Source organism: Podarcis muralis, chromosome 7, assembly GCF_964188315.1.
Source record: "Podarcis muralis chromosome 7, rPodMur119.hap1.1, whole genome shotgun sequence".
Lineage (NCBI taxonomy): Eukaryota > Metazoa > Chordata > Lepidosauria > Squamata > Lacertidae > Podarcis > Podarcis muralis.
Genome location: NC_135661.1, coordinates 59,709,947 through 59,734,388, shown reverse-complemented (window position 1 = coordinate 59,734,388; position 24,442 = coordinate 59,709,947). Strand labels below are relative to the sequence as shown.

General features: G+C 46.8%; 1 protein-coding gene across 4 annotated transcripts; it reads left to right on the top strand.

Annotated features, from left to right (window-relative positions):
• The first annotated feature begins 3,320 nt into the window (after positions 1 to 3,320).
• On the top strand, positions 3,321 to 16,530 carry TMEM39B (transmembrane protein 39B). Of its 4 annotated transcripts, none has more exons than XM_028739014.2 (9): positions 3,458 to 3,591; positions 7,803 to 8,035; positions 9,551 to 9,770; positions 10,542 to 10,625; positions 11,623 to 11,777; positions 11,890 to 12,226; positions 12,952 to 13,139; positions 14,159 to 14,279; positions 16,026 to 16,530. In XM_028739014.2, exons 2-9 carry the CDS (start codon positions 7,908 to 7,910, stop codon positions 16,260 to 16,262), a joined length of 1,470 nt encoding a protein of 489 aa, XP_028594847.1. In that variant the 5' UTR covers positions 3,458 to 3,591; positions 7,803 to 7,907; the 3' UTR covers positions 16,263 to 16,530. The 4 variants fall into 4 exon arrangements, with proteins under 4 accessions (XP_028594848.2, XP_028594847.1, XP_028594846.1 ...); XM_028739013.2 differs by having other exon boundaries at positions 10,542 to 10,634; XM_077931905.1 differs by having other exon boundaries at positions 3,472 to 3,591; positions 7,915 to 8,035; positions 10,542 to 10,634.
• Positions 16,531 to 24,442: the final 7,912 nt, after the last annotated feature.

Here is a 24,442-nt window from a genome sequence, read left to right as displayed (position 1 = left end):
GCCTTGCAGGCTGTTCTCATTTTAGAAGTACATAGCTCATTAAGGCAGTTACCCTTCCAAGTTCTGGAGTGGTAGAGCCTATGAAGTCTACTATAATGACCCTCAGCCAAAAGAAACTTGTTTCTTAGGCATGCTTTATCAAATGACTGCCTTCTCTCTCTAGCTGACCCTTCCCCTCCAGCAGTCCTATGCTGCCCTCTCATGTATCTATTTTTTTTATTTATTTATTTTAAATTGATTTTAATTCATTTTGCTACATCAAACATTAAAACAAACGAAAGAAACATACATAACACATACACACAAAAAAGAAATACATAAAAAAGAGAAATAATAATAAAGAAAACAAAAGAAAAAACATCTCCTAACATAAGATACCAACAAATTAGGTTACATTTACTAAATAACACACAACACTAATTGACTTCCCTTCATCTCGGTTTCAGAATATATTATATGATTTTTTATCTGCAGTTTCTTTTCCTCAAAAAACTCTTTACATCACAAGTGTTATGTCACACCTACTGTGATTTTTAGATTTTTTACCTCTGTTTCCATGTATGTCATAAATTTATTCCATTCTTTGTTAAACTTTATGTCTTTTTGATTTCTTATTTTCTGTGTCATTTTTGCCAATTCTAAATAATCAAATAGTTTGGATTGCCACTCGTTTATAGTTGGGATTTTTGATGTCTTCCAATTCTGCGCTATTAGAGTTCTAGCAGCCACTGTCGCGTACTGAAAGAGTGTTTGATCTTCCTTTTTTATTTCCTCTCCAATTATCCCCAGCAAAAAGGCTTCGGTTTTTTTTATAAAGGTATATTTAAAGATTTTTTTTAGTTCATTGTAAATAGATTCCCAGAATTTTTTGATAGGCTCACACAACCACCACATATGATAAAAATCGCCCTCCTTGATCTTACACTTCCAACATAATTTATCACCAGTTTTATATATTTTTTCCAATTTTACGGGCGTTACGTACCACCTGTACATCATTTTATACATATTTTCCCTGAGTTTTGTGCATGCCGAGAATCTCATACCTTTGTTCCATAATGCCTTCCATTTGTCAAACACTATATTATGTCCGAAGTCCATTGCCCATCTCACCATTACCTCCTTTACTTCTTCATCCTTGGTGTCCCATTCAAGTAACAGGCTGTACATTTTCGATAGGAGTTTTGTTTTATTTTCTAATATTTCAATCTGGAATCTAGATTTTTTCTCACTTATCCCATTCTTTTTATCTTCAGTCCATATAGAATTAATTTGGTGAAATTGGATCCATCCTGTCAATTTGTTCTTTATTTCTTCATAAGGCCTAATCCTCCAACCAGTCTCTGTTTTTACTAGCAAGTCTTCATAGGTCCATCTTTCTCCTTCGATGTTTGTTTTTTTTATTGTCAGGATATCAATTGGCGATAGCCACCAAGGGGTCTTCTGTTCCAATAATTTTTTGTTTCTTTCCCACACTTCCAGCAGTGGTCCTCTAAAAATGTGGTTAGAAAAACCTTTATGAACCTTTCCCTTGTTACGCCATAGATAAGCGTGCCAACCAAATCTTATATTAAATCCTTCTAGATCTAACAGGTCTTTATTTTTAATAACAATCCAATCTTTGACCCAACAAAGACACGAGGCTTCGTAATACAACTTTAAATTTGGAACTGCGAATCCTCCCCTATCTCTTTGATCTGTAAGTAATTTGAATCTAATTCTGGGCCTTTTCCCTTGCCAGATAAATTTAGAGAGTATTTTCTGCCAATCTTTGAATACTGAGGTTCCCCTAATTATTGGTATATTTTGGAATAGGAATAACAGTTTCGGTAGTAAACTCATTTTAATCGCCGCCATTCTGCCAGACCAAGAAAGTTTTATTCTATTCCAAGTATCTAAGTCCTTCCTTATTTCTTTCCATGTGGTTATGTAATTATCTTCCATCAAATTTATATTCTTCATCGTTAACCAGATTCCAAGGTATTTTACTTTTTTAGTTACTTTAATACCAGTTTGCGATTCAAGATGGTTTTTTACCTCCTCTTTCACATTTTTAGTCATCATTTTAGTTTTTGTTCTATTTAATTTAAAACCAGATAATTTTCCAAATTCTTCTAACAAATCTAACACCTTACTAACACTCTCTTTTGGATCCTCCAAAGACAACATAAGATTGTCAGCATATGCTTTCAATTTGTATTCTTTCACTCCAATTTTTATTCCGCGTATCTCTGGGGTTTTCCTTATCTTATTTGTAATTATCTCTAACATCATGATAAACAGAAGAGGTGACAGAGGGCACCCCTGCCTTGTACCTTTCGAAATTTCAAAGGGTTCTGTTGCCCTCTCATGTATCTACGTATTTGTATCTACGCATTGTCAGTTGGTGGTAGTGGTAAGCAAGCAGAGGCCCCTCCATAAATTGTCGTGCAGCAGCACTATTGCAATGTTGTGATCGGGCAGCAAAAAAGGGGGGCATTATTTTGTACTCCCCCCCCCAAAAAAAAAACCCACTGTGTGTGTGTGTGCTTATATGACATGAGGGGAAGGGTTGAGTCAGTGGAATGCACAATCTTAATTGTCAGCACTAGGGTGGGGGGTTTTTAAAGGCCTTAGAAAAATACAAGTGTGAAGTACTCCTTAGACCAGGGGTAGTCAACCTTTTTATACGTACCACGCACTAATGCATCTTACTTGAGGGTAAAATTTCCTTACCGCCCACCAGTGCTGCAGTAACATGTGCCGTAGAACCCCTTACCGCCCACATGGAATTCTGAAACGCCCACTAGTGGGCAGTAGGGACCAGGTTGACTGTTGCAAAGGAGGTCAAGGTGGTGTCCGTTATTCTCCCTCTCCATAGTTAAGCCCCACAATAGCTCTGGCACGTAGGTTCGGCTGAGGAGATCCCGCAGTCGGTGGAAGTAAGCTAGGAGCGGTGGCTCTCGATATTGGGCTTCAACTCCCATCCTAAGTGGCTTTTGTCCATGTTTGCCGGTGGCAGCTAGAGGTCCACATACGCATCCTTTCCCCTCACGTAGCATGTGGCAAGTACACAATAGCCGCGGGGGAAAGTGGAGTGCGCGCATGCGTGTGGCTGGTACATGAGGGCTTCCAGCAGACGCCCGTTAGGATCCCCGCAGGGGCGAAGAGGTCTCCGGGCTTCCTCAGAAGTGGTTCACCAGCGATGAGGCATGATGGGAGTTGTAGTCCAGTAACTGCCTGAAGGTACCACGTGGCTGGCGCCGGGTCCTAGACCTAGAGACGGACATTTAACTAGCCCCTGAACTGACAGCGGCTCTTCGCGCGCTTGAAGGGCCGCCTCCCTCCATCAAGCCGCGCGCTACCCGCCGCCCAAGGAAGACGCGGCCTGAGGCCCCCGCCGCTCTTCCCGCCCAACGAGCCACGTGACTGACTCCGCCCCCTCCGCCAATGCTTATTCCCCACCGCCCCTTTTGTCCTTCGTCGGATGCCGTCGTCTTCCCTAGCAGAGAACGCGAGGCTCCGCCCGCCATCTTCTTCCTCGCTGCTTGTGGTGCTGCTGCCGCCGCCGCCACCACCCGGTTCCGACCGAGCTCCGCCTGCGGGAGATGGGTAAGGCGGCGGGGAGAAGGAGGGGGTTGTCCGCAGGCTTCCCTCCGCCGTCGCTGGCCCCTCCCGCCGCGTGCGGCCCCCTCTCGCCCCCTTGACGCCCGGCCCATCCGCGCCCCCTGGGTTCCCACCCCCCACATGGCCTGAACTTCCCCGCCCCACCCACAGAATCTGTGTTTCTTAGTTTTCTACGCTCGCTGTTTAGCTGGGTGGGGAAACGGGGGCGGTTCCCACTTGTGACTTACAAGTGTTCCAGATAAGACCTGTCACCTGTCCCTGTCCTCGGTCTTTTAAGAATTAAATGGCCTGGCACAAAAGGAAAATAGGAGAAGGAGGGAGAAGGAAAAAGACACAATCAAGCATTTCCCCTTCTTTCTCTCTCCTTTACAGTGGTTGACCGAAGTTTGGTCTCCCATAAAGGAGGTCTGTCCCTTTATGGCAGGGGCTCCCATTTCTCTCCCCCCCCCCCCCACCTCACCAACATTTTACTTTTTCTTTGTACACTCCTCTGATTCTTTTCATTTTGGCCCTCTGCTCTTTGCCATTTTGTCCCGTGGTGCCAGCACGAGCCAGGTGCTGTTCAGAGTAATTGGCAAACTATCCCTGCTTGTCAGCAGCAGCTGTTAGTTTATTGCTATTGTCACACAAAGATGCCTTAGGCAGAGCCAGAAGCTGGTCCGCCTAACTCAGTGTTGTCTGCACTAACCGACAGCCCTGCACACAAGCTTTGGCCCACCAAGCCAAACCCAGCTCCTTAGCTGTGTGCAGCTGTCAAATGAGGGGTGTGATAAAACCTTGAGGGTTTGATGCCTGTCTGGGGTGCATGTGGGGACTCCTGGTGACTGTGATCTCCTGGCAGGCCACAATACATGGCTTGTGGGCTGTGTTTGGCTTGGAGAATCGCTGGTTGCACAGACCTGATGTATAATGTTAGGAACACACTGTAGCTACCTAGTTCTGAGTCTCAAACTACTGTTAAATGGGCAATCTCAGAAGATGGTGGACTCTCCAGGTTGGATAGCCATCTGTCAGGGATTCTTTCATTGTGATTTCTGCATTGCAGGGGGCTAGATGACCTTTGGGGTACCATCCAGTTCTACGTCTTTGATTCTGTTGGTCCATCCAGCTCTGTTATATTGACACCAATAGCTCTCAACCTCTTCAGTCCCTGTGTTTGAGAACCCACATTTCCATTTTATGCTACCAATTTGTACAGGGATAGTGTTGCTGCTGCTGCCATGCACCATGTTACAGAGGCCCAATTGGCCTCCATTAGAAGTCAGGCATTTTGCATTGCTGGTCCCATGCTGCAGAACACTCTTCCAGCAGAGATTCAGCAAGCATCCTTCCTTTTGATTTTTAGGTGTTTGTTTAAGACTATTTAGTCTTAATGCGGCTATTGGAAGCTTTTTTTGACTTACCAGTCATTTTAATGATTGTTTTGCCATGGCTCTAATGAAGTCGTATTGCTGTACCCCACCCTGATATTTCAGCATATAAAAGATAGGATATAAATACATCTATAAATAGAATAAGTATGCCTTAGGCCAGGCCATAAGCCACCAGTGGGTTCTTAAGCACCAGTTGAAGCCCAGTGGTGTACATCAGTGTTTCCCAACCTTTTTCCAACAATGGCCCCGTTCTGACCTTGTTTCCTTCCTATGGCCCCTCATGGGCATAGCCAAGAGGGGGCAGGGGGCAGTAAAAATTAATGCAAATCTGAAGTTCTGCCCTCCCCCCCTAACAAAAGCCTGCGCCCTAACAAAAATCCTGGCTATTCCCTTCCTCTCCCATCCTACTGGTAGAAAGGTAGCTATTTAAACGTTTTGCTTATAAATAGAACATGTTTTTGTTTGTAGTTTTTATAATTTATACAAAATACAATTACATAAAATGATAGGAACATAATGAAATATTGTTGAAGCAGAAAAACATAGAATCATGGAGCTGGAAGGGACCCCAAGGATCATCTTTCTAGTGCAACCCCCTGCAGTGTAGGAAAGGTGCACAGGGAGTTCTGTATATATGGGAGAATTTAAAAAAGCAAGTGGTCCTCACTGACCTGGTGCAAAAGTACCTTATCATCTGAAGGAGCCCTGGCTGCCTAGATAAAACACTATAGCCCCCCACACCCTTACCTGGGAGTAAGGCCAACTGAACTCAGTAGACCCTTAGTTATTTACAAGATGCAAGTCAGCAGCACCAGACGACCCTGCTCAGCTAGGCACTGGGGTGGCTTGCACCTTGCAGAGTCAGGCTCAGGCTGCCACTAGGCACAGCACTGACAGCATCAACAAGCAGCTCCAGCTCTCCCAGCCCTACCCATTGCCACCCCACCATCGCACTTACCTGACCTGGGGATTTTGGATCGCAGACTCTACTGGTCAAAACAGGAGCCTCAGCGATCGCCCGCTTCTGCTGGAAACAAACCAGAACTGCTCCAAGAAAGCATACATGGCAAAAAGGAGCTCGAGGCCCTGGTGGGTCTCCCTTTTACCCGCTTGTGATTGGCCAAGCGGATAGCCAGCCAATCAGGATTTTCTCCCTTTGATTCTCACATCCCTCTGTGGCTTCCTAGCCTCATGCTGTGGCCCTCAATTTATACGATTTTCACCTGTGCCCCCCTTGGGAAATCCTGGGGGGGCCCAGGGGGCTCTATGGCCCCCAGTTGGGAAACACTGGTGTACACTGACAGGCAGAGGCTCTCTAGGACTTCTGGCAGGGGCTGTTCCCAGCCCTTTCTGGAGATGCCAAAGGTTGAAACTGGGACTTCTGCATTTCCACCAAAAACTGTGACCCTCCCCCTTTTATTCCTTCCATAAATAGAAACCAGTGCCTACTGCATTTCCATACTCTTGATGTTACTGAAAAGTGGAGTTCAGGGTGGGGCTACATAGGTAGGAGAGGGCTTGGTTCTTAATGGCTAGGGGTTACTAGAAAGTAGAGTCAGCCCCTCTCCCAGTGTGTCCCTGGGTGCTAGCTTGTAGTAGGGGCGAAATCTGCCCAGATGCCAAGTGGATCTGGGGAGGTGGGCTTGTAGAGTGCCATCAGAAAACAATGATGAGTATTTTTCTGAGGCCTCCTTCTGTCACTAAGAGTATGGCAGGTGGGTCGATGACACAAGAATATCAAATGCTCTCTTAAAGGAGGTTTGGTTGGCTCCATCTGTGCCTACCTTTTGGCAAGCAGCAAAAATATGTTTCATCTTATTGTGCTTTTAGAAAGCTTTTTTCATGGACATTTTGTTTCATTGTATCGCTGCTGAGCATTAAAATTACTGTGATTGTTGTAAATGTTTATTGCCATGGACATTTTTATACTGCACTAATTATTTTAAAATTCTAAGCTGCTTTGGTGATTTTTCTTACAAATGGGAAATGGGAAGGTACTTGGAAATGGATCATATTTATTGCCACTTTTATATCTCATTCCCCCACCCAAGGAACTCAAGGCATACATCTTTTTCCTCCTCCACCATCACCACCCTTTCTCCCATTGTATTCTCACAGCCATTCTGTGAAATAGGTTACCCAATAGGGTCTGGTTCAAGATCACTGTTTGTTTCATGGCTGAGCGAGGATTTGAGCCCAGGATCAAGAAATGTCCTCCATTATACCACTGCCGCTTTTGCTGAACCTTCCCTTCCTTAATAACTAGGGCTAGGAAGAGAAAGTGATATTCTTAGGAGCCAACATTGAATTTTTAGACACAGCTCTGATGTCTAGACACCAGCTTCTCATTCCTAGGGAGTGCATTGTACACACTAAAAATATTTGTGTTCTAATAGACAGGCAGGCAGACACGTCTGTGAGAAGGGGACACACTACAGTGGAGCACCTGTTTGGCCGCTGTTTGGTTCCCCATGGCATGCGCTATTTTACGTGAAGACATCCTTATACTTCTAAAGGGCTTACTTATACTAGAACTAGCTATTGAAACGCTTACACGTGAAGAGTATTGGTGTAACATAAAGCTCAAGCTCCTCGTTCCAGTCTTTCATCTATTATGAAGACCCTAAGCAATTTTGGGTGTGCCTCTGACTCTCAGCCCTGAATCCGCAATATATGAGTACTGTTACTGATCCACCTTTCAGGGCTGTTGTAATGATCACTAAGAGAATCTCTGTGAAGCCTAAGGGTTCACACACTAAGGGTTGGTGTCAGTGTGTGTACCAAATTCCTCTGGAAATTTTAGAACTGTGTGATGTTTTGCAGATACCTAAGGAATTGCTATGACTACCCAGACCTAACATTTCCAGTTCTTCAAACCAAAGTAATCGTTTGATGAGAGAGCTCAACCCTCTTTGACTATTGGTGGTTATGGCAGGGGGAAGAAGGGGCCCTAACCGGACGTCCTACTGCCGCAATCCGCTCTGTGAAACTGGAGCCACTGGGGGCGCTGGCCATTCCACCAGTTCTTCAGTCACCAGCGTGCGCTCCCGTACCAGGTGGGCATGAACCCCCAGAGACTGTTGGATCATTCTGTCTGATACAGAGTTCTGTCCTATCTGAATTCTCCCTTGCTCCTCCAGCACCCAAAGTTGACCCAGTACAGCTCATCAAGCTTAGCTACTTCTTTTGTCCTGTATACAGTGGCTTAGAAAAGTTTATAGGAAACTGCCATACACCAAGAAAGAGCATTGGTCCAACCAGCTCAGTGCTGTCTGCACTGACTGACAGCAGCTCTCCAGAATTTCAGACAGGTCTCTCCCAGCGCTACCTGGAGATGCCAGGGATCAAACCCTGGGACCTTCTGCACAACAAAGCAGATGCTCTAGCGCTGAGCTATGACCCTTTCTCTAAAAGGGAAATGCTGATTCAAATCTCACCCCAGCCACAAACACACTAGCTGTATCCATCAACCACTGCATCCACCTGCAGTATGGTGGTCGCAATACTGACCTAACTTGCAGGACTGTTAGGGTTTTTCAAGCATGAAACACTGTCAGCTTTGAAAAAGCACTGCAAATGCTTGGGATTTCATAGAGACTGCAGCTCCCAATGAGAGCACTTTCACTGTGTCCCATTTAGGTCAGGCCCTACTCTAAATCCCTTTGCTGTGCAATATGAGAATTTTTGCCATGTGAAACTGGAGGTCTACATGGCACCCACCAGCCTGACTGACATTAGTGGGAGGCTAGAGTGGGAGGAGGCTGATGCCTTTTTAAGAGCCTGGTCATGCTTACATAGCTGTAGGGCAGCCTTCCAATGCTGTGCATCTAAACCAGGGCTGAGGCATCTTTCTGTGGTGCTTGAGATGTTGTTAGACTTCCAACTCCTATCAACCCCAGCCTCTGTGTGTGTGGCCAGTGCTCAGGGATGGTGGTAGTTACAGTCCAGCAGTTTACGGAGGATCACAGGTTCTCCATCCCTGCCCTAAACCATTTAGGTCTTTAGCAGCTACTGATGCTCTAAATTCAGTGTTGAATGTGTAACTACTACAGACACCACCTAGGCCCACAAACAATCTGGTGGCCGAATTTCTGGAAGTTTCAGGCTCCCTTTAGAAGTATCCCTTTCCAGAAAGCATTACAGTAGTCCAGTCTGGGATACTGCATACTGCCATGACTGATTCTGTTGTTTTTAATTATTTTTGTCTTGAGCTGCCATGAATTTCAAAAAGGCTCTGCAAATGATTTACAGAACTTATTATTATTATTATTATTATTATTATTATTATTATTATTATTATTGCTGTAAGACATTGGCAGTGCAGGCACATCACCCTTTCTTGCCTTGGGAAAGTGCACCATAGTGGCATTGAAGGGAGGGCAAGACAGGTAGAGTAGGGGGCATGGAGTGGGGGGCTTCTTATGACACAGAGGAGGGGAAATTGGGAGAACGCAATACATTGGTACAAAAAGTAGCACATTCATGTTAGCAATTTCAGGCCTAATTCTTAGGTGGGTGGATGCATTCAGAAGTTTTTCTGAGCTGTCTTTTTTCCTTCTGCCCCTCTTCAGGAGTGGCTCAGGAACGGGCCTTTCCAGCCCTCCTCTGGCAACCCAGACAGTGGTTCCCCTCCAGCACTGCAAGATCCCAGAGCTTCCCATTGAGAGGAGCATCTTGTTTGAACTCCAGCTCTTCTTCTGCCACCTTATCGCCCTCTTTGTCCACTACATCAACATCTACAAAACAGTGTGGTGGTACCCACCATCACACCCTCCATCCCATACCTCGTTGGTGAGTATCTAGATATCTAGCTGCTCACTTGCAAGATTACAAAATCACATTGATAAGATCAAGAAAAGTATAGACATATACACACAAAATAACACTGAAGCTTTTTTATTATTCTCTAAAAGCTTTCTTAAAGAGGAAGACCTTGCACTGCTTCCTTGAACAGGGCTCTACAGTGACACCTATTGACAGAACATGTTATAACAGGACAAGTTTTGCTGCAAAAGATGTGCATTATATAATCAGAAAGTGAAAAAAGCTGCTTCATTTCATATTTATGACTAGTAGCAAAGCTGGCTTCAGAGATCTGATCAGGCATTTGCCAGTGCCCAGAAGCATAATGGTGCACACTTTGCATGGAATAGCCAAGAAGGTCAGGTTCGTTCTGTGAATTCTAAGATTGCACTCCCAACCTCTTCCAGATTATGCAGGTCCACAAAGGTTCCTTGCCTGCGGGTGGTGGCGGGCAGTATCCTAATGCTGTGGGTATTGTGAAGCAAACCTCTCCAGTTCTATGGTCATAGAACATTCATCCATATGAGTTAGAATTAAGGCAAAAAAACCAGGTGGAATTCAGCTCAAAGAAGCAGTAAGTCTTGGAGTGAGTGAACCTTCCCTTAGTCTTCATGAAGTTGGATCTTTGGTGGTGGTGGGTTCTTTTTTTCTGCTATAACTTCTCATATGTTTCCCAGTGGCCCATGGAAGCCTCTCCATTTTCATTTTTCTATAAGCTTGTGGACCAATCAAGTCCTTTTTTTCTGTTTCTTTCTACAGAATTTTCATCTCATCGACTTCAACGTCCTGGCAGTGACAACCATTGTTCTGGCAAGGAGGTTGATTGGTGCTATCGTGAAGGAGGTGAAGGAGGTAGAGGCCTGGAGCCCCCCACCCTATCTGGGGGGTTACTCGCTTCCTGTATTTAAGCCTGTACTTGTTTCAGCTTTTCTTTATTATGTAAAGAGCAGATGTGCTCTGTGGCAGCCTCCATTCATTCCAGTGGATATGTCTATTACTGGCTTCCCATAAGCAAGCAGGGATTAGCCCTGGTGAGCTTCTGTAGGGAGGGAGTTCCAAAAAACATGACCCACTATGTCCTTTCACCCCAGTCTGTAAGGCATGGCCTTCCTCACCTGTCTTAATGGGTGCAGAGAGACCACAGATGGAGTAAAGCAGCCCTTAGTGGACGTTTGGCTTAAGCCACATAACAGTGCAATCCCAAGCATGTTTATTCAGAACTAAGTCCCTTTGAATTCATTGGGACTTAGTGAATATGCTTACAGTCTGCAACCCTAGAACTAGGAATTCTGAAGCACTGCTGATTTTTCCCCAAAGGGAGAGGGAATATATGATTTATGGACTACTATTAAAATGAGGCTGCATTTTAAATTGTATTTTAACCCTTATTTTAATAAACTGGGTTCCCCCCCATTATGTTTTATTATAATTTTATTGGTGTTAGCCTGAGCCCGGCTCTGGCCGAGGAGGGCAGGGTATAAATAATTTATTATTATTATTATTATTATTATTATTATTATTATTATTATTATTATTATATGCCCACAAGATGGGGTGATGTTTGCCACTTTGGGAGACTTTAAAAGAGAATTGGACAAATTCATTGAGAATAAGGCTATCAGTGGCTGCTAGTCATGACGATGGCCTTCAATATTGGAGATGGGATGCCTTGGAATTCCAACAACTGGGGAACATGAGAGTGCTGCTGAGCTTGTGTCCTGCTTGTGGGTTTCTCACAGGCATCTGGCTGGCCACTGTTGAAACATAATGCTGGACTACATGGGTCTTTGGCCTGATCCAGCAAGCCAGGCTCGTCTTATCTTCCTCTTCCTCCTCCCAGGCTTCTCATACTGGCAAAGTCTCTCTTCCGCGCTCTGTTTTCCTGGTGATCACTCGTTTTGCTGTCCTTACTGGGGCAGGTTGGAGTTTGTGCCGATCCATAATCCACCTCTTCAGGACATACTCACTCCTCAACCTCTTGTTCTTGTGCTATCCGTAAGTACCAGAAAACCCTTCTCATATGATTATAAGTTGCTTTTGGTTGCCTTGGGCAGATAAATAATAACAGTGAGAAATTTCAGAGCCCCTCTCTTTCTGTTCTTCCCAGGTTTGGCATGTACGTCCCCTTCCTGCAGCTGAACTGTGACTTCCGCAAGACTGGCCTCTTCTCCCAAGTGGCCAACATTGGCCCCCGTGACACAGGTGAGGTCAGCTCAAGGGGCAAGGACTACCTATCTGTTCTGAAGGAGACCTGGAAGCAGCACACCCGACAGTTGTATGGCATGGAAGCCATGCCCACCCACGCCTGCTGTCTCTCCCCGGACCTGATCCGCAACGAGGTGGAGTACTTGAAGATGGACTTCAACTGGCGCATGAAGGAGGTGCTGGTGAGCTCCATGCTCAGCGCATACTATGTGGCCTTTGTGCCCGTCTGGTTTGTGAAGGTATGTGAACAATGGGTGAGTTGCCTCTGCAGCACAAAATCTAATTGAGGGGGGACTTTTTTGACCCAGGGACCGCACTTCCTTCTGAGGAACCTTTCAGAGGCTTCATGCCAGTGGTGGACGGGGCCAGAGGCAAAAGTGGGCGAGTGATAAATGCAAATTTTTCCTTTGTACAGCAAGCTAGTTTCTACACACAATGAAGTACTGACAAAACAGATAATGTCAGAAACAAACACATAAACTGAAACATAAATAAACACAAATATTTCTTTTGTGGGTGGCAACCTGGAAGGAAACAAAAGTGGATATTGTTGGCTTTGAATTTCCCGTTATTTACTTGCTCTTTAAAGCAGGTAGGCTTGACAGCTTTTCAGAATTTGGGGGTTTTGTTTTTGTACATGTGTGGTCTTCGTTCCTGTTGGGCCACAGATGATTTGCATGAGTGTGTTTTGTTTAGGCAAAGGCAGCAAATGGTGTCAGTAGCTAGCAACTCTTTGAAATTTTGTACATTGTGGCCTCCTCTGCCACCACTCATGAAATAGAGTGGCCCAGGAGTTGGCCATCCCTGCTGTTCTCACAATCTCACTGCCTTGCACCCAGAAAAGCAGTTCTCTTGGTAGATGCAAATTGGATTGGTTTACTTTGTGGAGGTGAAAGGCCAGCTCTAAAGATACCATGCCTGTCTAACATCTGCATGCTCTCTCTCCCACCTTGCTTTCCTACAGAATACCCAGTATTACGACAAGCGATGGTCGTGTGAGCTGTTCCTCTTGGTTTCCATAAGCACCTCTGTCATCCTCATGCAGCATTTGCTGCCTGCCCGCTACTGTGACCTCCTCCACAAGGCTGCAGCCCACCTGGGCTGCTGGCAGAAGGTTGATCCAGCCCTCTGCTCCAACGTGCTACAGCATCAGTAAGCAGATTTCTGATCATGGCTCCCATACTCTTTCTAAAAACATGTCTGGGGCTGGTAGGTAGCTAACTGCATCCTGGGGCAGGATGCAGGTAGCTCATGTGCAAGCTCAACATTGGTCTGAGTAAACTGAGGGTGTGCTGGGACACACAGGGTGTGATAAGCAAGTTGCCTCTTGTGTAAGTTCCTGCTCTCACTGAGCCTTAATCGGTTTCTAAAGAACACCGCTTGAAAAGCACCGGTTGACACCATTGGGTATCCTTGGACAACTACCCCTTTGCTCTTCTATCCATGCCTTCTTTAAGGTGTGTATCAGAAGCTGAATCAGATCAAAAGTGAGAAACATACACTCACCAGTAAAAATGAGTGCTTCCCTTTTCATCCTGACATACCTGGTCATATAAAGCAATAGCAGAAGCAGGTAGGGTGAAAATATTGGGTTGCCAGCATTTGATCTGGCCCAAATCCTGTGCATATGGGTCCTTTTTTCCTATTTTTGTCAAGCTACCAGATATTGCTTTGAGTCCAACCAGCAGTGCATGAAGGCAGCAGATCTCCACTGTTCATTGACCCCCCGGCTCTGGTATTCAAAGCCTGCCATTCCTTAGCCTGGGGAGCTTTTATGGCAGGCATAGCCCTTGTTGGATTCTGGCTTCAAAGGCTTTAAAAGGGGGGATGATAAGAGATTTCAACACCTTTTACATAAAAGTAAATAGCTGGCAGCCCAAGGAAGATGTTCTCCACACACGACATGCACAGCCACACCTGAAATAGCACTATCAGGAGTAGCTCATGTCTGCAATTTCATGTCTGGGTAGATGGGTTAGAACAGCTTTCTCTAAGCTGGTGCCCTTGTTTATTGACTAGTGGGAATTATAGTCCAAAATATCAGTGACTTGCTCTGCAGTTCTCTGAGTGCTTCCTTGGGACTATTCACCATTACACACAGTGGTACTGTATCTATGAAGTTTTCCCATCTTTCTCCTCCCATCTCAGGTGCCTCTTTATTTATTTTTCAGGTGGACCGAGGAATGCATGTGGCCGCAGGGGGTGCTAGTGAAACACAGCAAAAATGTGTACAAAGCCGTCGGCCACTACAATGTGGCTGTGCCTTCAGATGTCTCCCACTTCCGGTTTCATGTAAGTTTTGCTCTTTTCCAATGCAGAATGGTGAATGTATGACTGAGTGAGCTGACATCCTTCTAAGGAGCCCAGTGGTGTGAGGTTCAAGGTAGAACCTCTTCCCGTTTATCCTCACAACAACCCCTATGTGAGGTAGGCTAATCTGAGACAGAGAGAGTGATTGGGTCAAAGAGTTTTGAGCATAGACACACTAATCGCTATGCTGTGTTGGCACTCTTATGCATTCTGTCTGGTGGGCTACCTAAAGGAGCCGCATTCTGCAGCCAGATCTTTTGAGAGCAGGCACAAATGCATAAATTTGCCTGGTTGCCAGATTGGTACTTTTAAGAACATATGAAGGACCTTGCTGCTAGATCAGACCAAAGGCCAACCAGATGCCTGTGAGAAACCCACCAGCAGAACTTGAGCACAACAGCACTTTTCCTCGCCTGTGATTCCCAGCAACTGGTATTCAGAGTCATGCCACCTCCAACATAGAACATAGCCACCATGGCTCTTCAGGCATTTCTTTCTGGCCTAAGTAAGCATGTGAAGGGGTCTGCAGGGATGAGGGTGCTAAGCTGTGCTCTCATGGCCATTCCTGCCACCCTCTGTGAATCAGCAGGTCCCCAGTGCACACGGAGGCTCCCTTTGCTTTCAAAACCTTTTGTTTTTCCAGAGTTCTGAAATACCCAGGCAGCCTCTCTGAGTACAGTTTGCTGTCCAGCCTCATGGCGAGAGCACAGATACTGGGGTGGTGGAGGAACTGGCACATTTCCCCCTGTTTCCCCTGCCCCAACCTTCTCACATAACACGGAAAGAAGAATGTCTGAAGAGGAGTCGATAGGTAGGTAGGTAGGAAGAAAGAAAGAAAGAAAGAAAGAAAGAAAGAAAGAAAGAAAGAAAGAAAGAAAGAAAGAAAGAATAAGAATAATACTAAGATGTTACTATACCCAGGTGAAATCATAGCAGTGCAACAGCTAGCATAGAATAACTGATGCCCTGAAATTAAACTGATGCCTGTTTAATTAAAAGAGCAGAAAATTCAGCATGGAGAATTCAAGATGGAGAGAGAGAGAAGGAGTTTGTCTTAACCTCAACCAAGGATGGCTGTGTCTGCAGCCCCTGCCAGTTGCCCAGGCACCAAAGAAGGGAGACAGAAGGGCCTCTGAGGCCAGTATTAATGCTCAGGCAAGCTCATAAGGTGAAGACAACCTGTTCACATCCCCTTTAGGGCTTCAAAAGTTAATACCAGCACAGTTGGCCTCCCGTGGATAGAGGGTGCACCCTAGAAAACACCCAACACTCTTCTATGGCTGCAGGTTGCAGGGAATGATCAGTAGTGGCTGGAGTTCAAGGACATTTGTCCGCCATTGCTGAACCCCTGATGAACTGTTTGAGAATCACTGCAATAAAGGTTGGAAGGTAGTCTCCAGATTCAAATGGAACATATCGGTGTACACACCTGCATTTACTTTCGAATTCGCTTAAGTAGATTTAATCGTTTTAACAAAAGAGCAAGGTTCCACTCCTCTTGCAGACAAAAGTCTAGGCCAGCCTTCATCAACTTGGTGCCCTCCAGATATTTTGGACTACAGCTCCCATCAGGCCCAGTCAGCACAGCCAGTGGTCAAGATTATGGGAGCTTGGAGTCCAAAAGGATTATGGGAACTTGGGAGTCTGGAAGGGCACCAGGTTGGGGAAGGCCAGCCTGGGCAGTTCCCAGGGTATCGCCGATGCCTCACCCATCTCTTGGCCGTCCAGTTCTTTTTCAGCAAACCCCTGCGGATCTTAAACATCCTGATTCTCCTCGAAGGAGCCGTCATCTTCTATCAGCTCTACTCACTGATTGTGTCAGAGAAGTGGCACCAGACCATCTCGCTGGCCCTGATCCTCTTCAGCAACTACTATGCCTTCTTCAAGCTCCTGCGGGACCGGCTGGTGCTGGGCAAAGCTTACTCATACTCCGCCACCAGAGACACTGACCAGAAGCTTAACTGAAAGCCTCGCACAAGCAGGCAAACCAACTCTGCCACTTTGTCGGGGGCAGCCGGAGATGCTTCTGCCGCCCTGGGCAGCTGCTCCTCCCTGCTTGAGAAGGAGGCTGCCACCCCAAGGGTGCAGGAGAGCGGTGCTTGGACGGCAGTGTGCAGCAGTCAGGCCGGCCCTGAGCTTTGTATGTTCGTTTTTTTACACTGCTTTTTGTCTTTGTTTTGTTTTTCTTTGATAACTGATACAATGAGGTAAATATCTTATTTTTATACTCCCAGCTGTTGTCAGCCTGGTTTGTCCAGTAGCAAGAGCAAAGCAGCGGGTCCTTGGTTTAAATCTCAGAGCTGATCTAGAGAAGTGGCAAAGAGTCCTGACCTGTTATCCAAGCAAAGTCCCCTTTTCAAATCTTGCCTCTGTTACAAACTTGGTAGGTGGATTTAGGCCACTCTTATTTCCTCAGCTCCCCAGCCTCCAAGGGCCCCAGTCTGCAGTATGAAGTCCTGCTGGCCCGCCTTGCAAGGCAGTTGTGAGGATTACTGAATCAATGGAAGTTGAAGCAGTTTGAAATTGTTGAGATATACTCTCTTAATGCTTGGGAGTTTTTCTCCCTTATCTAGCAGCCTGAACATTTGTGGCACTTTGTTAGCAAGCATGACAGTTGCCTGCCCAAACATAATGAAACTCGAGGAGCTGGAGAAAAGGACCACTAAAGTGATTCAGGATTTTATGGGGGTGGGGGCGTTAAGATGATCTTTAGGAAGAAAGAGAGCAGTTAGAAAGGGCAGGGCATGTGGAGCTCATAAAAGATTACTGCGGTGAGAACTGAAGCAGGTTTGTAGGATCACAACTCGAATCATAGAATTGTAGAGTTGGAAGGGACCCCCGGGGTCATCTAGTCCAACCCCCTGCAATTGGTGCAAAGCAAATGAATGGAGAAAAATGGTGTGTGCACATTCTCAGTGCTAAGTTCCTGAATGTGTAGGCAACACACGGAAATGAACCCTCCAGCTGTTTTGGGCTGGCTAGCACCGATGGGAAGCCTGCTCTTAACAGCTGCTGGGCACAAACAAGCTGGACAGCTCAAGGGGGCCCCATCAGTCGGCATACTGTGCCTCTCCATCCTCATCGAGCTACAGCCTCTTCCCCCCACCTTTATGTCATAGCCTTTCTCTGCTACCCACAGGGTAGGCCAAACTCCCTCTCATTGTTTTTGTTTGCGGTGGCACACTTTTTGCACTTCCAGAGGGAGCTGCATCTGCCAGCAGCAGGTGCACAGCGCAAGTGAAGGCTTCCATGACCCTCCAGTCTGATTGGATTGGCGCTTTCCGTACAGCAGATTGGTTTGCACAGCAGAAGCAAATGGCCACCAGGTGGCAGTTGCTGCAATGTCTCGTTCCAGATCTCTCTCTGGTGACTTGTTGCTAGGGCTCTCACCATTTTCTATCCCAGAAGCAAGGGGCCTGTTGTTTTCGCTGCATATTTTGCCAACTGAAGTAGCAAGCAGCCCTTCTTTAAACAGCAGTTACACCTCCACTCCCTGGGGCTCCTGTCTGATGCTTGCTTTATAAAAAGCAGGGGAGCGGGGTGTTGCACAGCGTTCAAGAGCAATAGAGGGACTAGAAAGCAGTTGTGGTTAGTCATTGCGCAGGAATGGAGAGGTAGATCTTTCCAGAGTGGGCCATCTCCCCACCTCCTTGATGTGAGAACTTGGGACATGTAACACCTCTGTCTTTCCAGGATTCAGATTTATTGTATTGGCCCAAATCCAGCTCCTTGCCACCTCCAACCATTATTCTAACACCCCAATCACCTCTCCTGATTTAGATAGAACAGGGAGAGAGAGATGGGTGTCATCTGCATGTTGATGGTGTTTCAGATCTGATGAGAGCTCCCAAAGGCTTCATATAGATGTCAAAGGACATGAGGGGCAAGAAGGAACCCTGTGGGACACCCCAGGTCAACTCCCAGAAGCCTCATTTAACTTATTTCTGAAAGTGGCTCTGTAGGTAGGAGTGGAGTTACCAAAGCACAGTGCCCCCACCTCCCTATGATGCTTCAAAAGGATACTGCGGTCAGTATCAAAAGCCACCGAGAGATCAAGGAGAACCAGCAGGGATGTATTCCCCCATCTCTCTCCCAACAAATTAATTAAATGTCATCAGTTAGGGTGACCAAGGCAATTTCAATGCTATGGCCAGGCTTGAAGCCAAACTGGAATAGCTCCAAGTCATCCGTTCCCTCCAGGCATGTCTGAAGCTGAACTGCCTTCACCTTTCTGAGCACCTTCCCCAAAAGAGGGATATTCACCACTGGACAATAGTTGGTTAACAACATGCTTGTTAAGACAAGGACTGGGGATAACTGACCAATGCTGTGAAAAGCTGGTGAGGGACATCCTTCCCCCCTTTTCCTCTTTGTGTCCCCACCACCACCACTTTGTGTCCTTTGATGCTTCCCATCCGGCTGTCTTTCGCCGGGAGGCTGCTGCTTGGCTGGTGCCCTCTTGCCTTCACCCACTGTCGATGCAAAAGGTTATCAGGCCAACAGCTGGTGGGTGATGCTTTCAGCCAGTGCAAGTAGAACTGGAGCCTCTTCCTTGCTGTGCCTGGATCTTCAACCTGGTTTCCGTATAGATCCAGCTGCTCGGCCATTGTCCCATCCGTTCCTGTCGTCGCCTGCTCCTGCTTCGTTGAAAATCTCACCAGACAAGAGTTCTTTTCAGCCCCACCTCAGGCTTGCATGAGTCCCCGCCTTGTCCCAAGGGATGGGAGGAGGAGGAAGACTTGGTGCTGCTGCTGCTGCTTCACAAAGCCCCTTTCCCACTGCAGCTCAGAGGACTCCCGCTGGCTATCTAGGCCACCAGGGCACCATCTGTCCCTAGCAAGATTATTGCAAATGAAATAAGAAAAGTCTTAGCCCAGAGATTAAAATATTTAATAGACATGTTTGTTCCACAGAGAAGACTGCCCAAACAAGAAGGGAGCTGGCTGGTTGCCCTCAGCACTTTCCTTGAGCTGGCCTTTCACACTTGCCCCAGAAGGGCAAGCAGGAGGCTGGAGAAAGAGCCAGAGCTCAATGACAGAGCATCTGCTGGTTCAGTCCCCAGCATCTCCAGAGCTGAGAGAAACTCTCTACCTGAAATCCTGGAGCAAGAGCTGCTGCCTTTCCGTGTACATAATACCAAGCTAGATGGACCCAACGGTCTGAGTCTGTATACGGCAGCTTCCTGTATTCCAGGGGTCAGCAAACTTTTTCAGCAGGGGGCCAGTCCACTGTCCCTCAGACCTTGTGGGGGGCCAGACTATATATATTTTTTGGGGGGGGATGAACGAATTCCTATGCCCCACAAATAACCCAGAGATGCATTCTAAATAAAAGGACACATTCTACTCGTGTAAAAACATGCTGACTCTTGGACCGTCCACAGGCCGGATTTAGAAGGTGTTTGGGCCGGATCCGGCCCCCGGGCCTAATTTGCCTACCCATGCTGTATTCACTTGGGAGTGGGTGCCATTGAACCCAGTGAAGCTTGCTTCTGTGTAAATGTGCATAGGATTAGGCTTTGTTACTCTCCCCGCAACATCAGCTGTCTCAGGCAAATCTACAGGCAACATTAATTTTGGGGAGTTCCATGGAGAGCAGCTGCCAGTCAGTATAAACAGTACTGCGGTAGATGGACTTGTTGGTAGCTTCCTACTGCAGTTTTTAAGCTTTGCTGCTATGCCAGGCCAGGAAGGAAATGCCTGTAAAGCAGAGGGATGGGGCTCTCAAACGTTGGGCACACTGTTTTTCCATAATGATGCCAGCCTAGTTCCTCTGCTCTGCCACTGCAAATGGTTCACTTCTATCATAAGAGGTGCTGGGCTCAAGCCTGTGGGGAAATGCTGTCCTCCAATCCCAGGTGCGAATGGGCAGGCACAGCTGGTTAGCCTCTTTGGCAAGGGAATTGGGCTCCATGCATGCTCAGAAGCAACTCAATTGCCACACTCATCGCTCAGCTTGTAGCCTGCTGCTGACAGCGTTTTTAAGCCTGCACCTCGCCACCTATTAATGAGGATGGAGGCAAGCCTGGTCCACTGAAAATTTGCAGGTGAAAAGTCTACCCAACTTTGCTGGGAAGATTGCCAGTTTAAAGGTGCGGTAAGAGATACGTACCTTCCCAAAAGTGTCCTGAACATTTAGCAGTGTCCTGTTTTTGCTTTTAAAACACACAGCTTGTGGCAGACACACTTGAGATCTAACATTGAGGCCTTTCATCAGTTTCAGCTGCTTCATTGAAGTTCTTCATGCCCTCCGCCAGCCGGGGCCAAAATAAATGTTACTGCCTAGAAACTGCCCACTCTGTGTGGAAGACCTTCTCCTGCATCCAGATGGATTGTGAGGCATGCTTGGTTTTTTTGGTGATGGCTGAGATGCCATGCGCCCAGAGCCACGCTCATCTCTGTTCTTACTTCGAAACACTTGAGGACTGGATCCTGACACGGAAAGCCAATTCCTGAACTAGCAGCAATCCTTCGCCAAGAGAAAAAACGAATGCCTGTGTACAGGCTGGTGGGTTTTTGAGGACAGCGTTATTTTGGAAAGAAGTTTCTTATGGGTGGGCTTGATTTGCACACCTGGGTCCATCTCTTGACCAAGCACAGACTCACACGCATGGATAGTCAGTCCCAGATTTAGTACCTCAAGAGATAATTATTTCAATCATGGACATTTTGCCTGTAGTTGGGTGCAGTGTGGCGCAGCATAACACGAAATGTAGAATACTTGTGTACTATCCACGTACGTGTGAATCAGATCTCACCCACCCTGCCCAGTTTGGCTCCTTTTATCATTCCAGAAGTTTATTCTGAACATCTCACTCTTCTTCAGTTCCGGTTTAACTAAAAGAGTTCATAAAATTAATTCTGGATTTGGAACACATGGAGTTTCCCCTTGCTCTCAGTTCATAGGCATCTCCCCCTTTGCTCACATGAACATGGATAAACATGAATGGATAAAAAAGAAAAGCAACTTTGATGTGGTTATATATAGGATTGTTTCAATATTCTTTTTGTGCACTATTTTTGAGGCAGCCAGGGCATGAAGGCAAAAGCCATCTACTCTTCTGTACAGGTGTATGTGTTTTCAGGAGAAAACCAGGCAGTGTGTATGTGTGGAACCACAGCAATATCTAGTCCCGGCTTTCCAAAACTGTGGCTGATGGGGATTGTAGTTTGAAATGTTGGGGGGGGGGGCACCAGCTTCAGGAAGCTTGGTCTGTTTGAAAACCTGATATGAGCATTTAAAAATGACATACCCCTACTTAACAAAAAGAAAAGGGATCTTTGTCATTGGAACCTTGGGGGTGTTGTCCCACAATTCTGACTCAGGGTCCCAATCCCCTGGGATGTTCTCCTTGCACACAGGCAGATGGTGGGGAAGAGTTATGGGCTGGCAGAGGTGCCCGGACTGACCCAGCTATTCCTGCCAGTCGGAAGTTGCTCCTGGATGCAGGCACTAGTGGGCACCAGAGCACTGTTCCTGCCTCTGCTAGGAGACAGAGTCATGAAGGTGGCATCATTCTGTCAAACCTGTAACAGCACAGAGAAATGGGGTGTGTTCCCCAAAGGCAATGAAGAGCAGAGAAGGAATAGTTGGGCAGTGCGGGGAAAATGGCAGTGGGGAAAGGTGGGGTTGGAGGAAGGAGATACGGGCAATATTACACCATGTGAGAAGCTACAACCACCTCTGCCATTAGGCAGCTGATTGATCGTTATTGATCCTATTATTATTGTTTTCTTACTGCCAGTAAGGGGTGCTTGTGGAATTTTCTGCCTCAAATGCCAAAACAACTTACCTTTGGTATGGTGCACAGTGGGGAAGGAGAAGTGGGGAGAGCAGGCATCACTTGCTATGCTGCCTCTGGCATTAAAATGACTTTGACCCTGGAGGAAAGCCCCCTCTGCACACAGAGCCCAGGGAAATGCAGTGGACGCAGGGGGAATTCCTGGGATCCTAGTTCCATCCATCCTGCATTATTCCCTTCTCCCTATTGAGCCAACAGAACCTGCACTGCATGTCCACATGCTACTGCTGACGGTTTGCTACAGAGCAGTTAAATATTTGTGAATGTATCATTCCAGACCAGCCGAGGGCTAAGGTTGGGTTTAGAAGTGACAGGTGGCAGGCAGGCGAAAAGTGTCATCACTTCCTTTCCCTCATCAAGAAATCCAGCAGAGAAGGCAAAGCAGTGGGCTTCCACTGGTGCTCAGCTCATCAGAACTGAGCTCTCCTGATTTGTTTTCAGTGCTCAGAACTGAGCAGATGGATATGTGGGGAAGAGGGTGTCTATGAGTATATACAGTGTGCTGGACAACAGGCTAATTTACACACACACACACACACACACACACACACACACACACACACACACACCCCTACCTCTATTGATATTTTATGTATTTATACAACTATTTCCATGCTGCCATGTCATAAAAATTCAGGGCAGCCTACAAATAGCTCCATTGGTAGAGCATGAGACTCTTAACACCAGGGTCATGGGTTCGAGTCCCACATTGGACAAAATATTCCTGCATTGCAGGGGTTGGACTAGATGACCCTTGTGGTCCCTCTCAACGCTACAAAATTCTATAAAATGTCATTAAAAACAATGCAAATATTTATTAAAGTGATTGGCTAAATAAAATAAACAACTGCATAGACCTGTTGGTATAAAATGGAAGAAGAAGAAGAAGAAGAGGAGGAGGAGGCGGCGGCGGAGGAGTTTGGATTTGATATCCCGCTTTATCACTACCCAAAGGAGTCTTAAAGCGGCTAACATTCTCCTTTCCCTTCCTCCCCCACAACAAACACTCTGCGAGGTGAGTGAGGCTGAGAGACTTCAGAGAAGTGTGACTGGCCCAAGGTCACCCAGCAGCTGCATGTGGAGGAGCGGAGACGCGAACCCGGTTCACTAGATTACAAGAGACACCTTGAAGTCAAAAGTGAGGCTGCCTGCTGAATCTGCTGGGAGAGTGTTCTACACCATGGGACCAGCAGAACTGTGCCTGGCTTCTAGTGGAGGCGAGTCAGGCCTCTGTAAAATGCAGGGGTTTGAGGACACTTTCAAGCCAGGTCTGTGAAGCAGGGATGGTTAGGGGCGACCTGGAAAGATTGAGCTTGGAACAGATTGAAAGGCCTGAAGGGCTGCATCCAGCTCCTGAAGTTCCCCACCTGGCAACACTAAGGGGCTGAGCCTCCTGGTAACAAGATGTGGATTCAGTGCTGAATTCACTGCCCACTGCTGGGAGGGCTGTGCCCTCTGGTTGCCCACTCACCCTTTGGACTTGCGATGCCACCTGTGTCTGGGTGGGAGCAGCTTCTCTTGGTGGCTGCTTGCTGCGCCTCGTTTCCAGAGGGACTTGTCAGCCCACCTTGCGCTTGATCTGGCATGTCGGCCTCATGATGGCGGCAAACCCCACAGGCACTCACAGGAGCTGGCTGCCAGTTTCTGTCCAAGGATTTCCCCTCTTGCTGCGGGCATCTTTTCCCAGACAAGAGAGAGAGAGAGAGAGCTTCTGAATTTGTAATTAAAGCTTTTATCAGGATCCCTGGTGCTGGGCCAAGCTTTGGGGGAGAAAAGTTCCTTGTCTCCTCTCCGTTCGAGTGAGCAGACTTGTTCTTCAACTCCGTGCTCGCCACATCTGGGATTTTTTTCTTTTTTCCTGAACGTGGCCCCACATGCTTGGATTTGCAGCGTAGGGACAGGCTGTGGGAAAACCCAGAGGGGAGAGTTATTTTATAGTCTCTGCTTGGGGGAAGAAGGTTTAATATCAGCTGTATTGAACTGTGAGCTGGAAATTAATTGCAAGCCTTAGACACACAATCACACCTCGCAAAAAAACCCCCAAAACATTCTGTATCTTTATAGGATGATCCAATATAATTTTGACGAGACCAGTCGAAGGTACTGAAACCAGGGTGATGTAGCTCCATCTGCTACATAACTCTGCCTGCCTACCTGACCTGATGCAGCAAAATCATCCAACTTGTGCATTGATGGGAGTTGTCGTCCAAAACATCTGGAGGGTCCTCGGTTGTGGGGTGGGAGCTACTGTAAGGAGAGGCTTTTGAGGAGGGCAGCCTGTGCTCCTCAAACACTGGGGCTGCACCAATTCTGTGCTTGCACTATAGTTTGTGCTAGATCATCA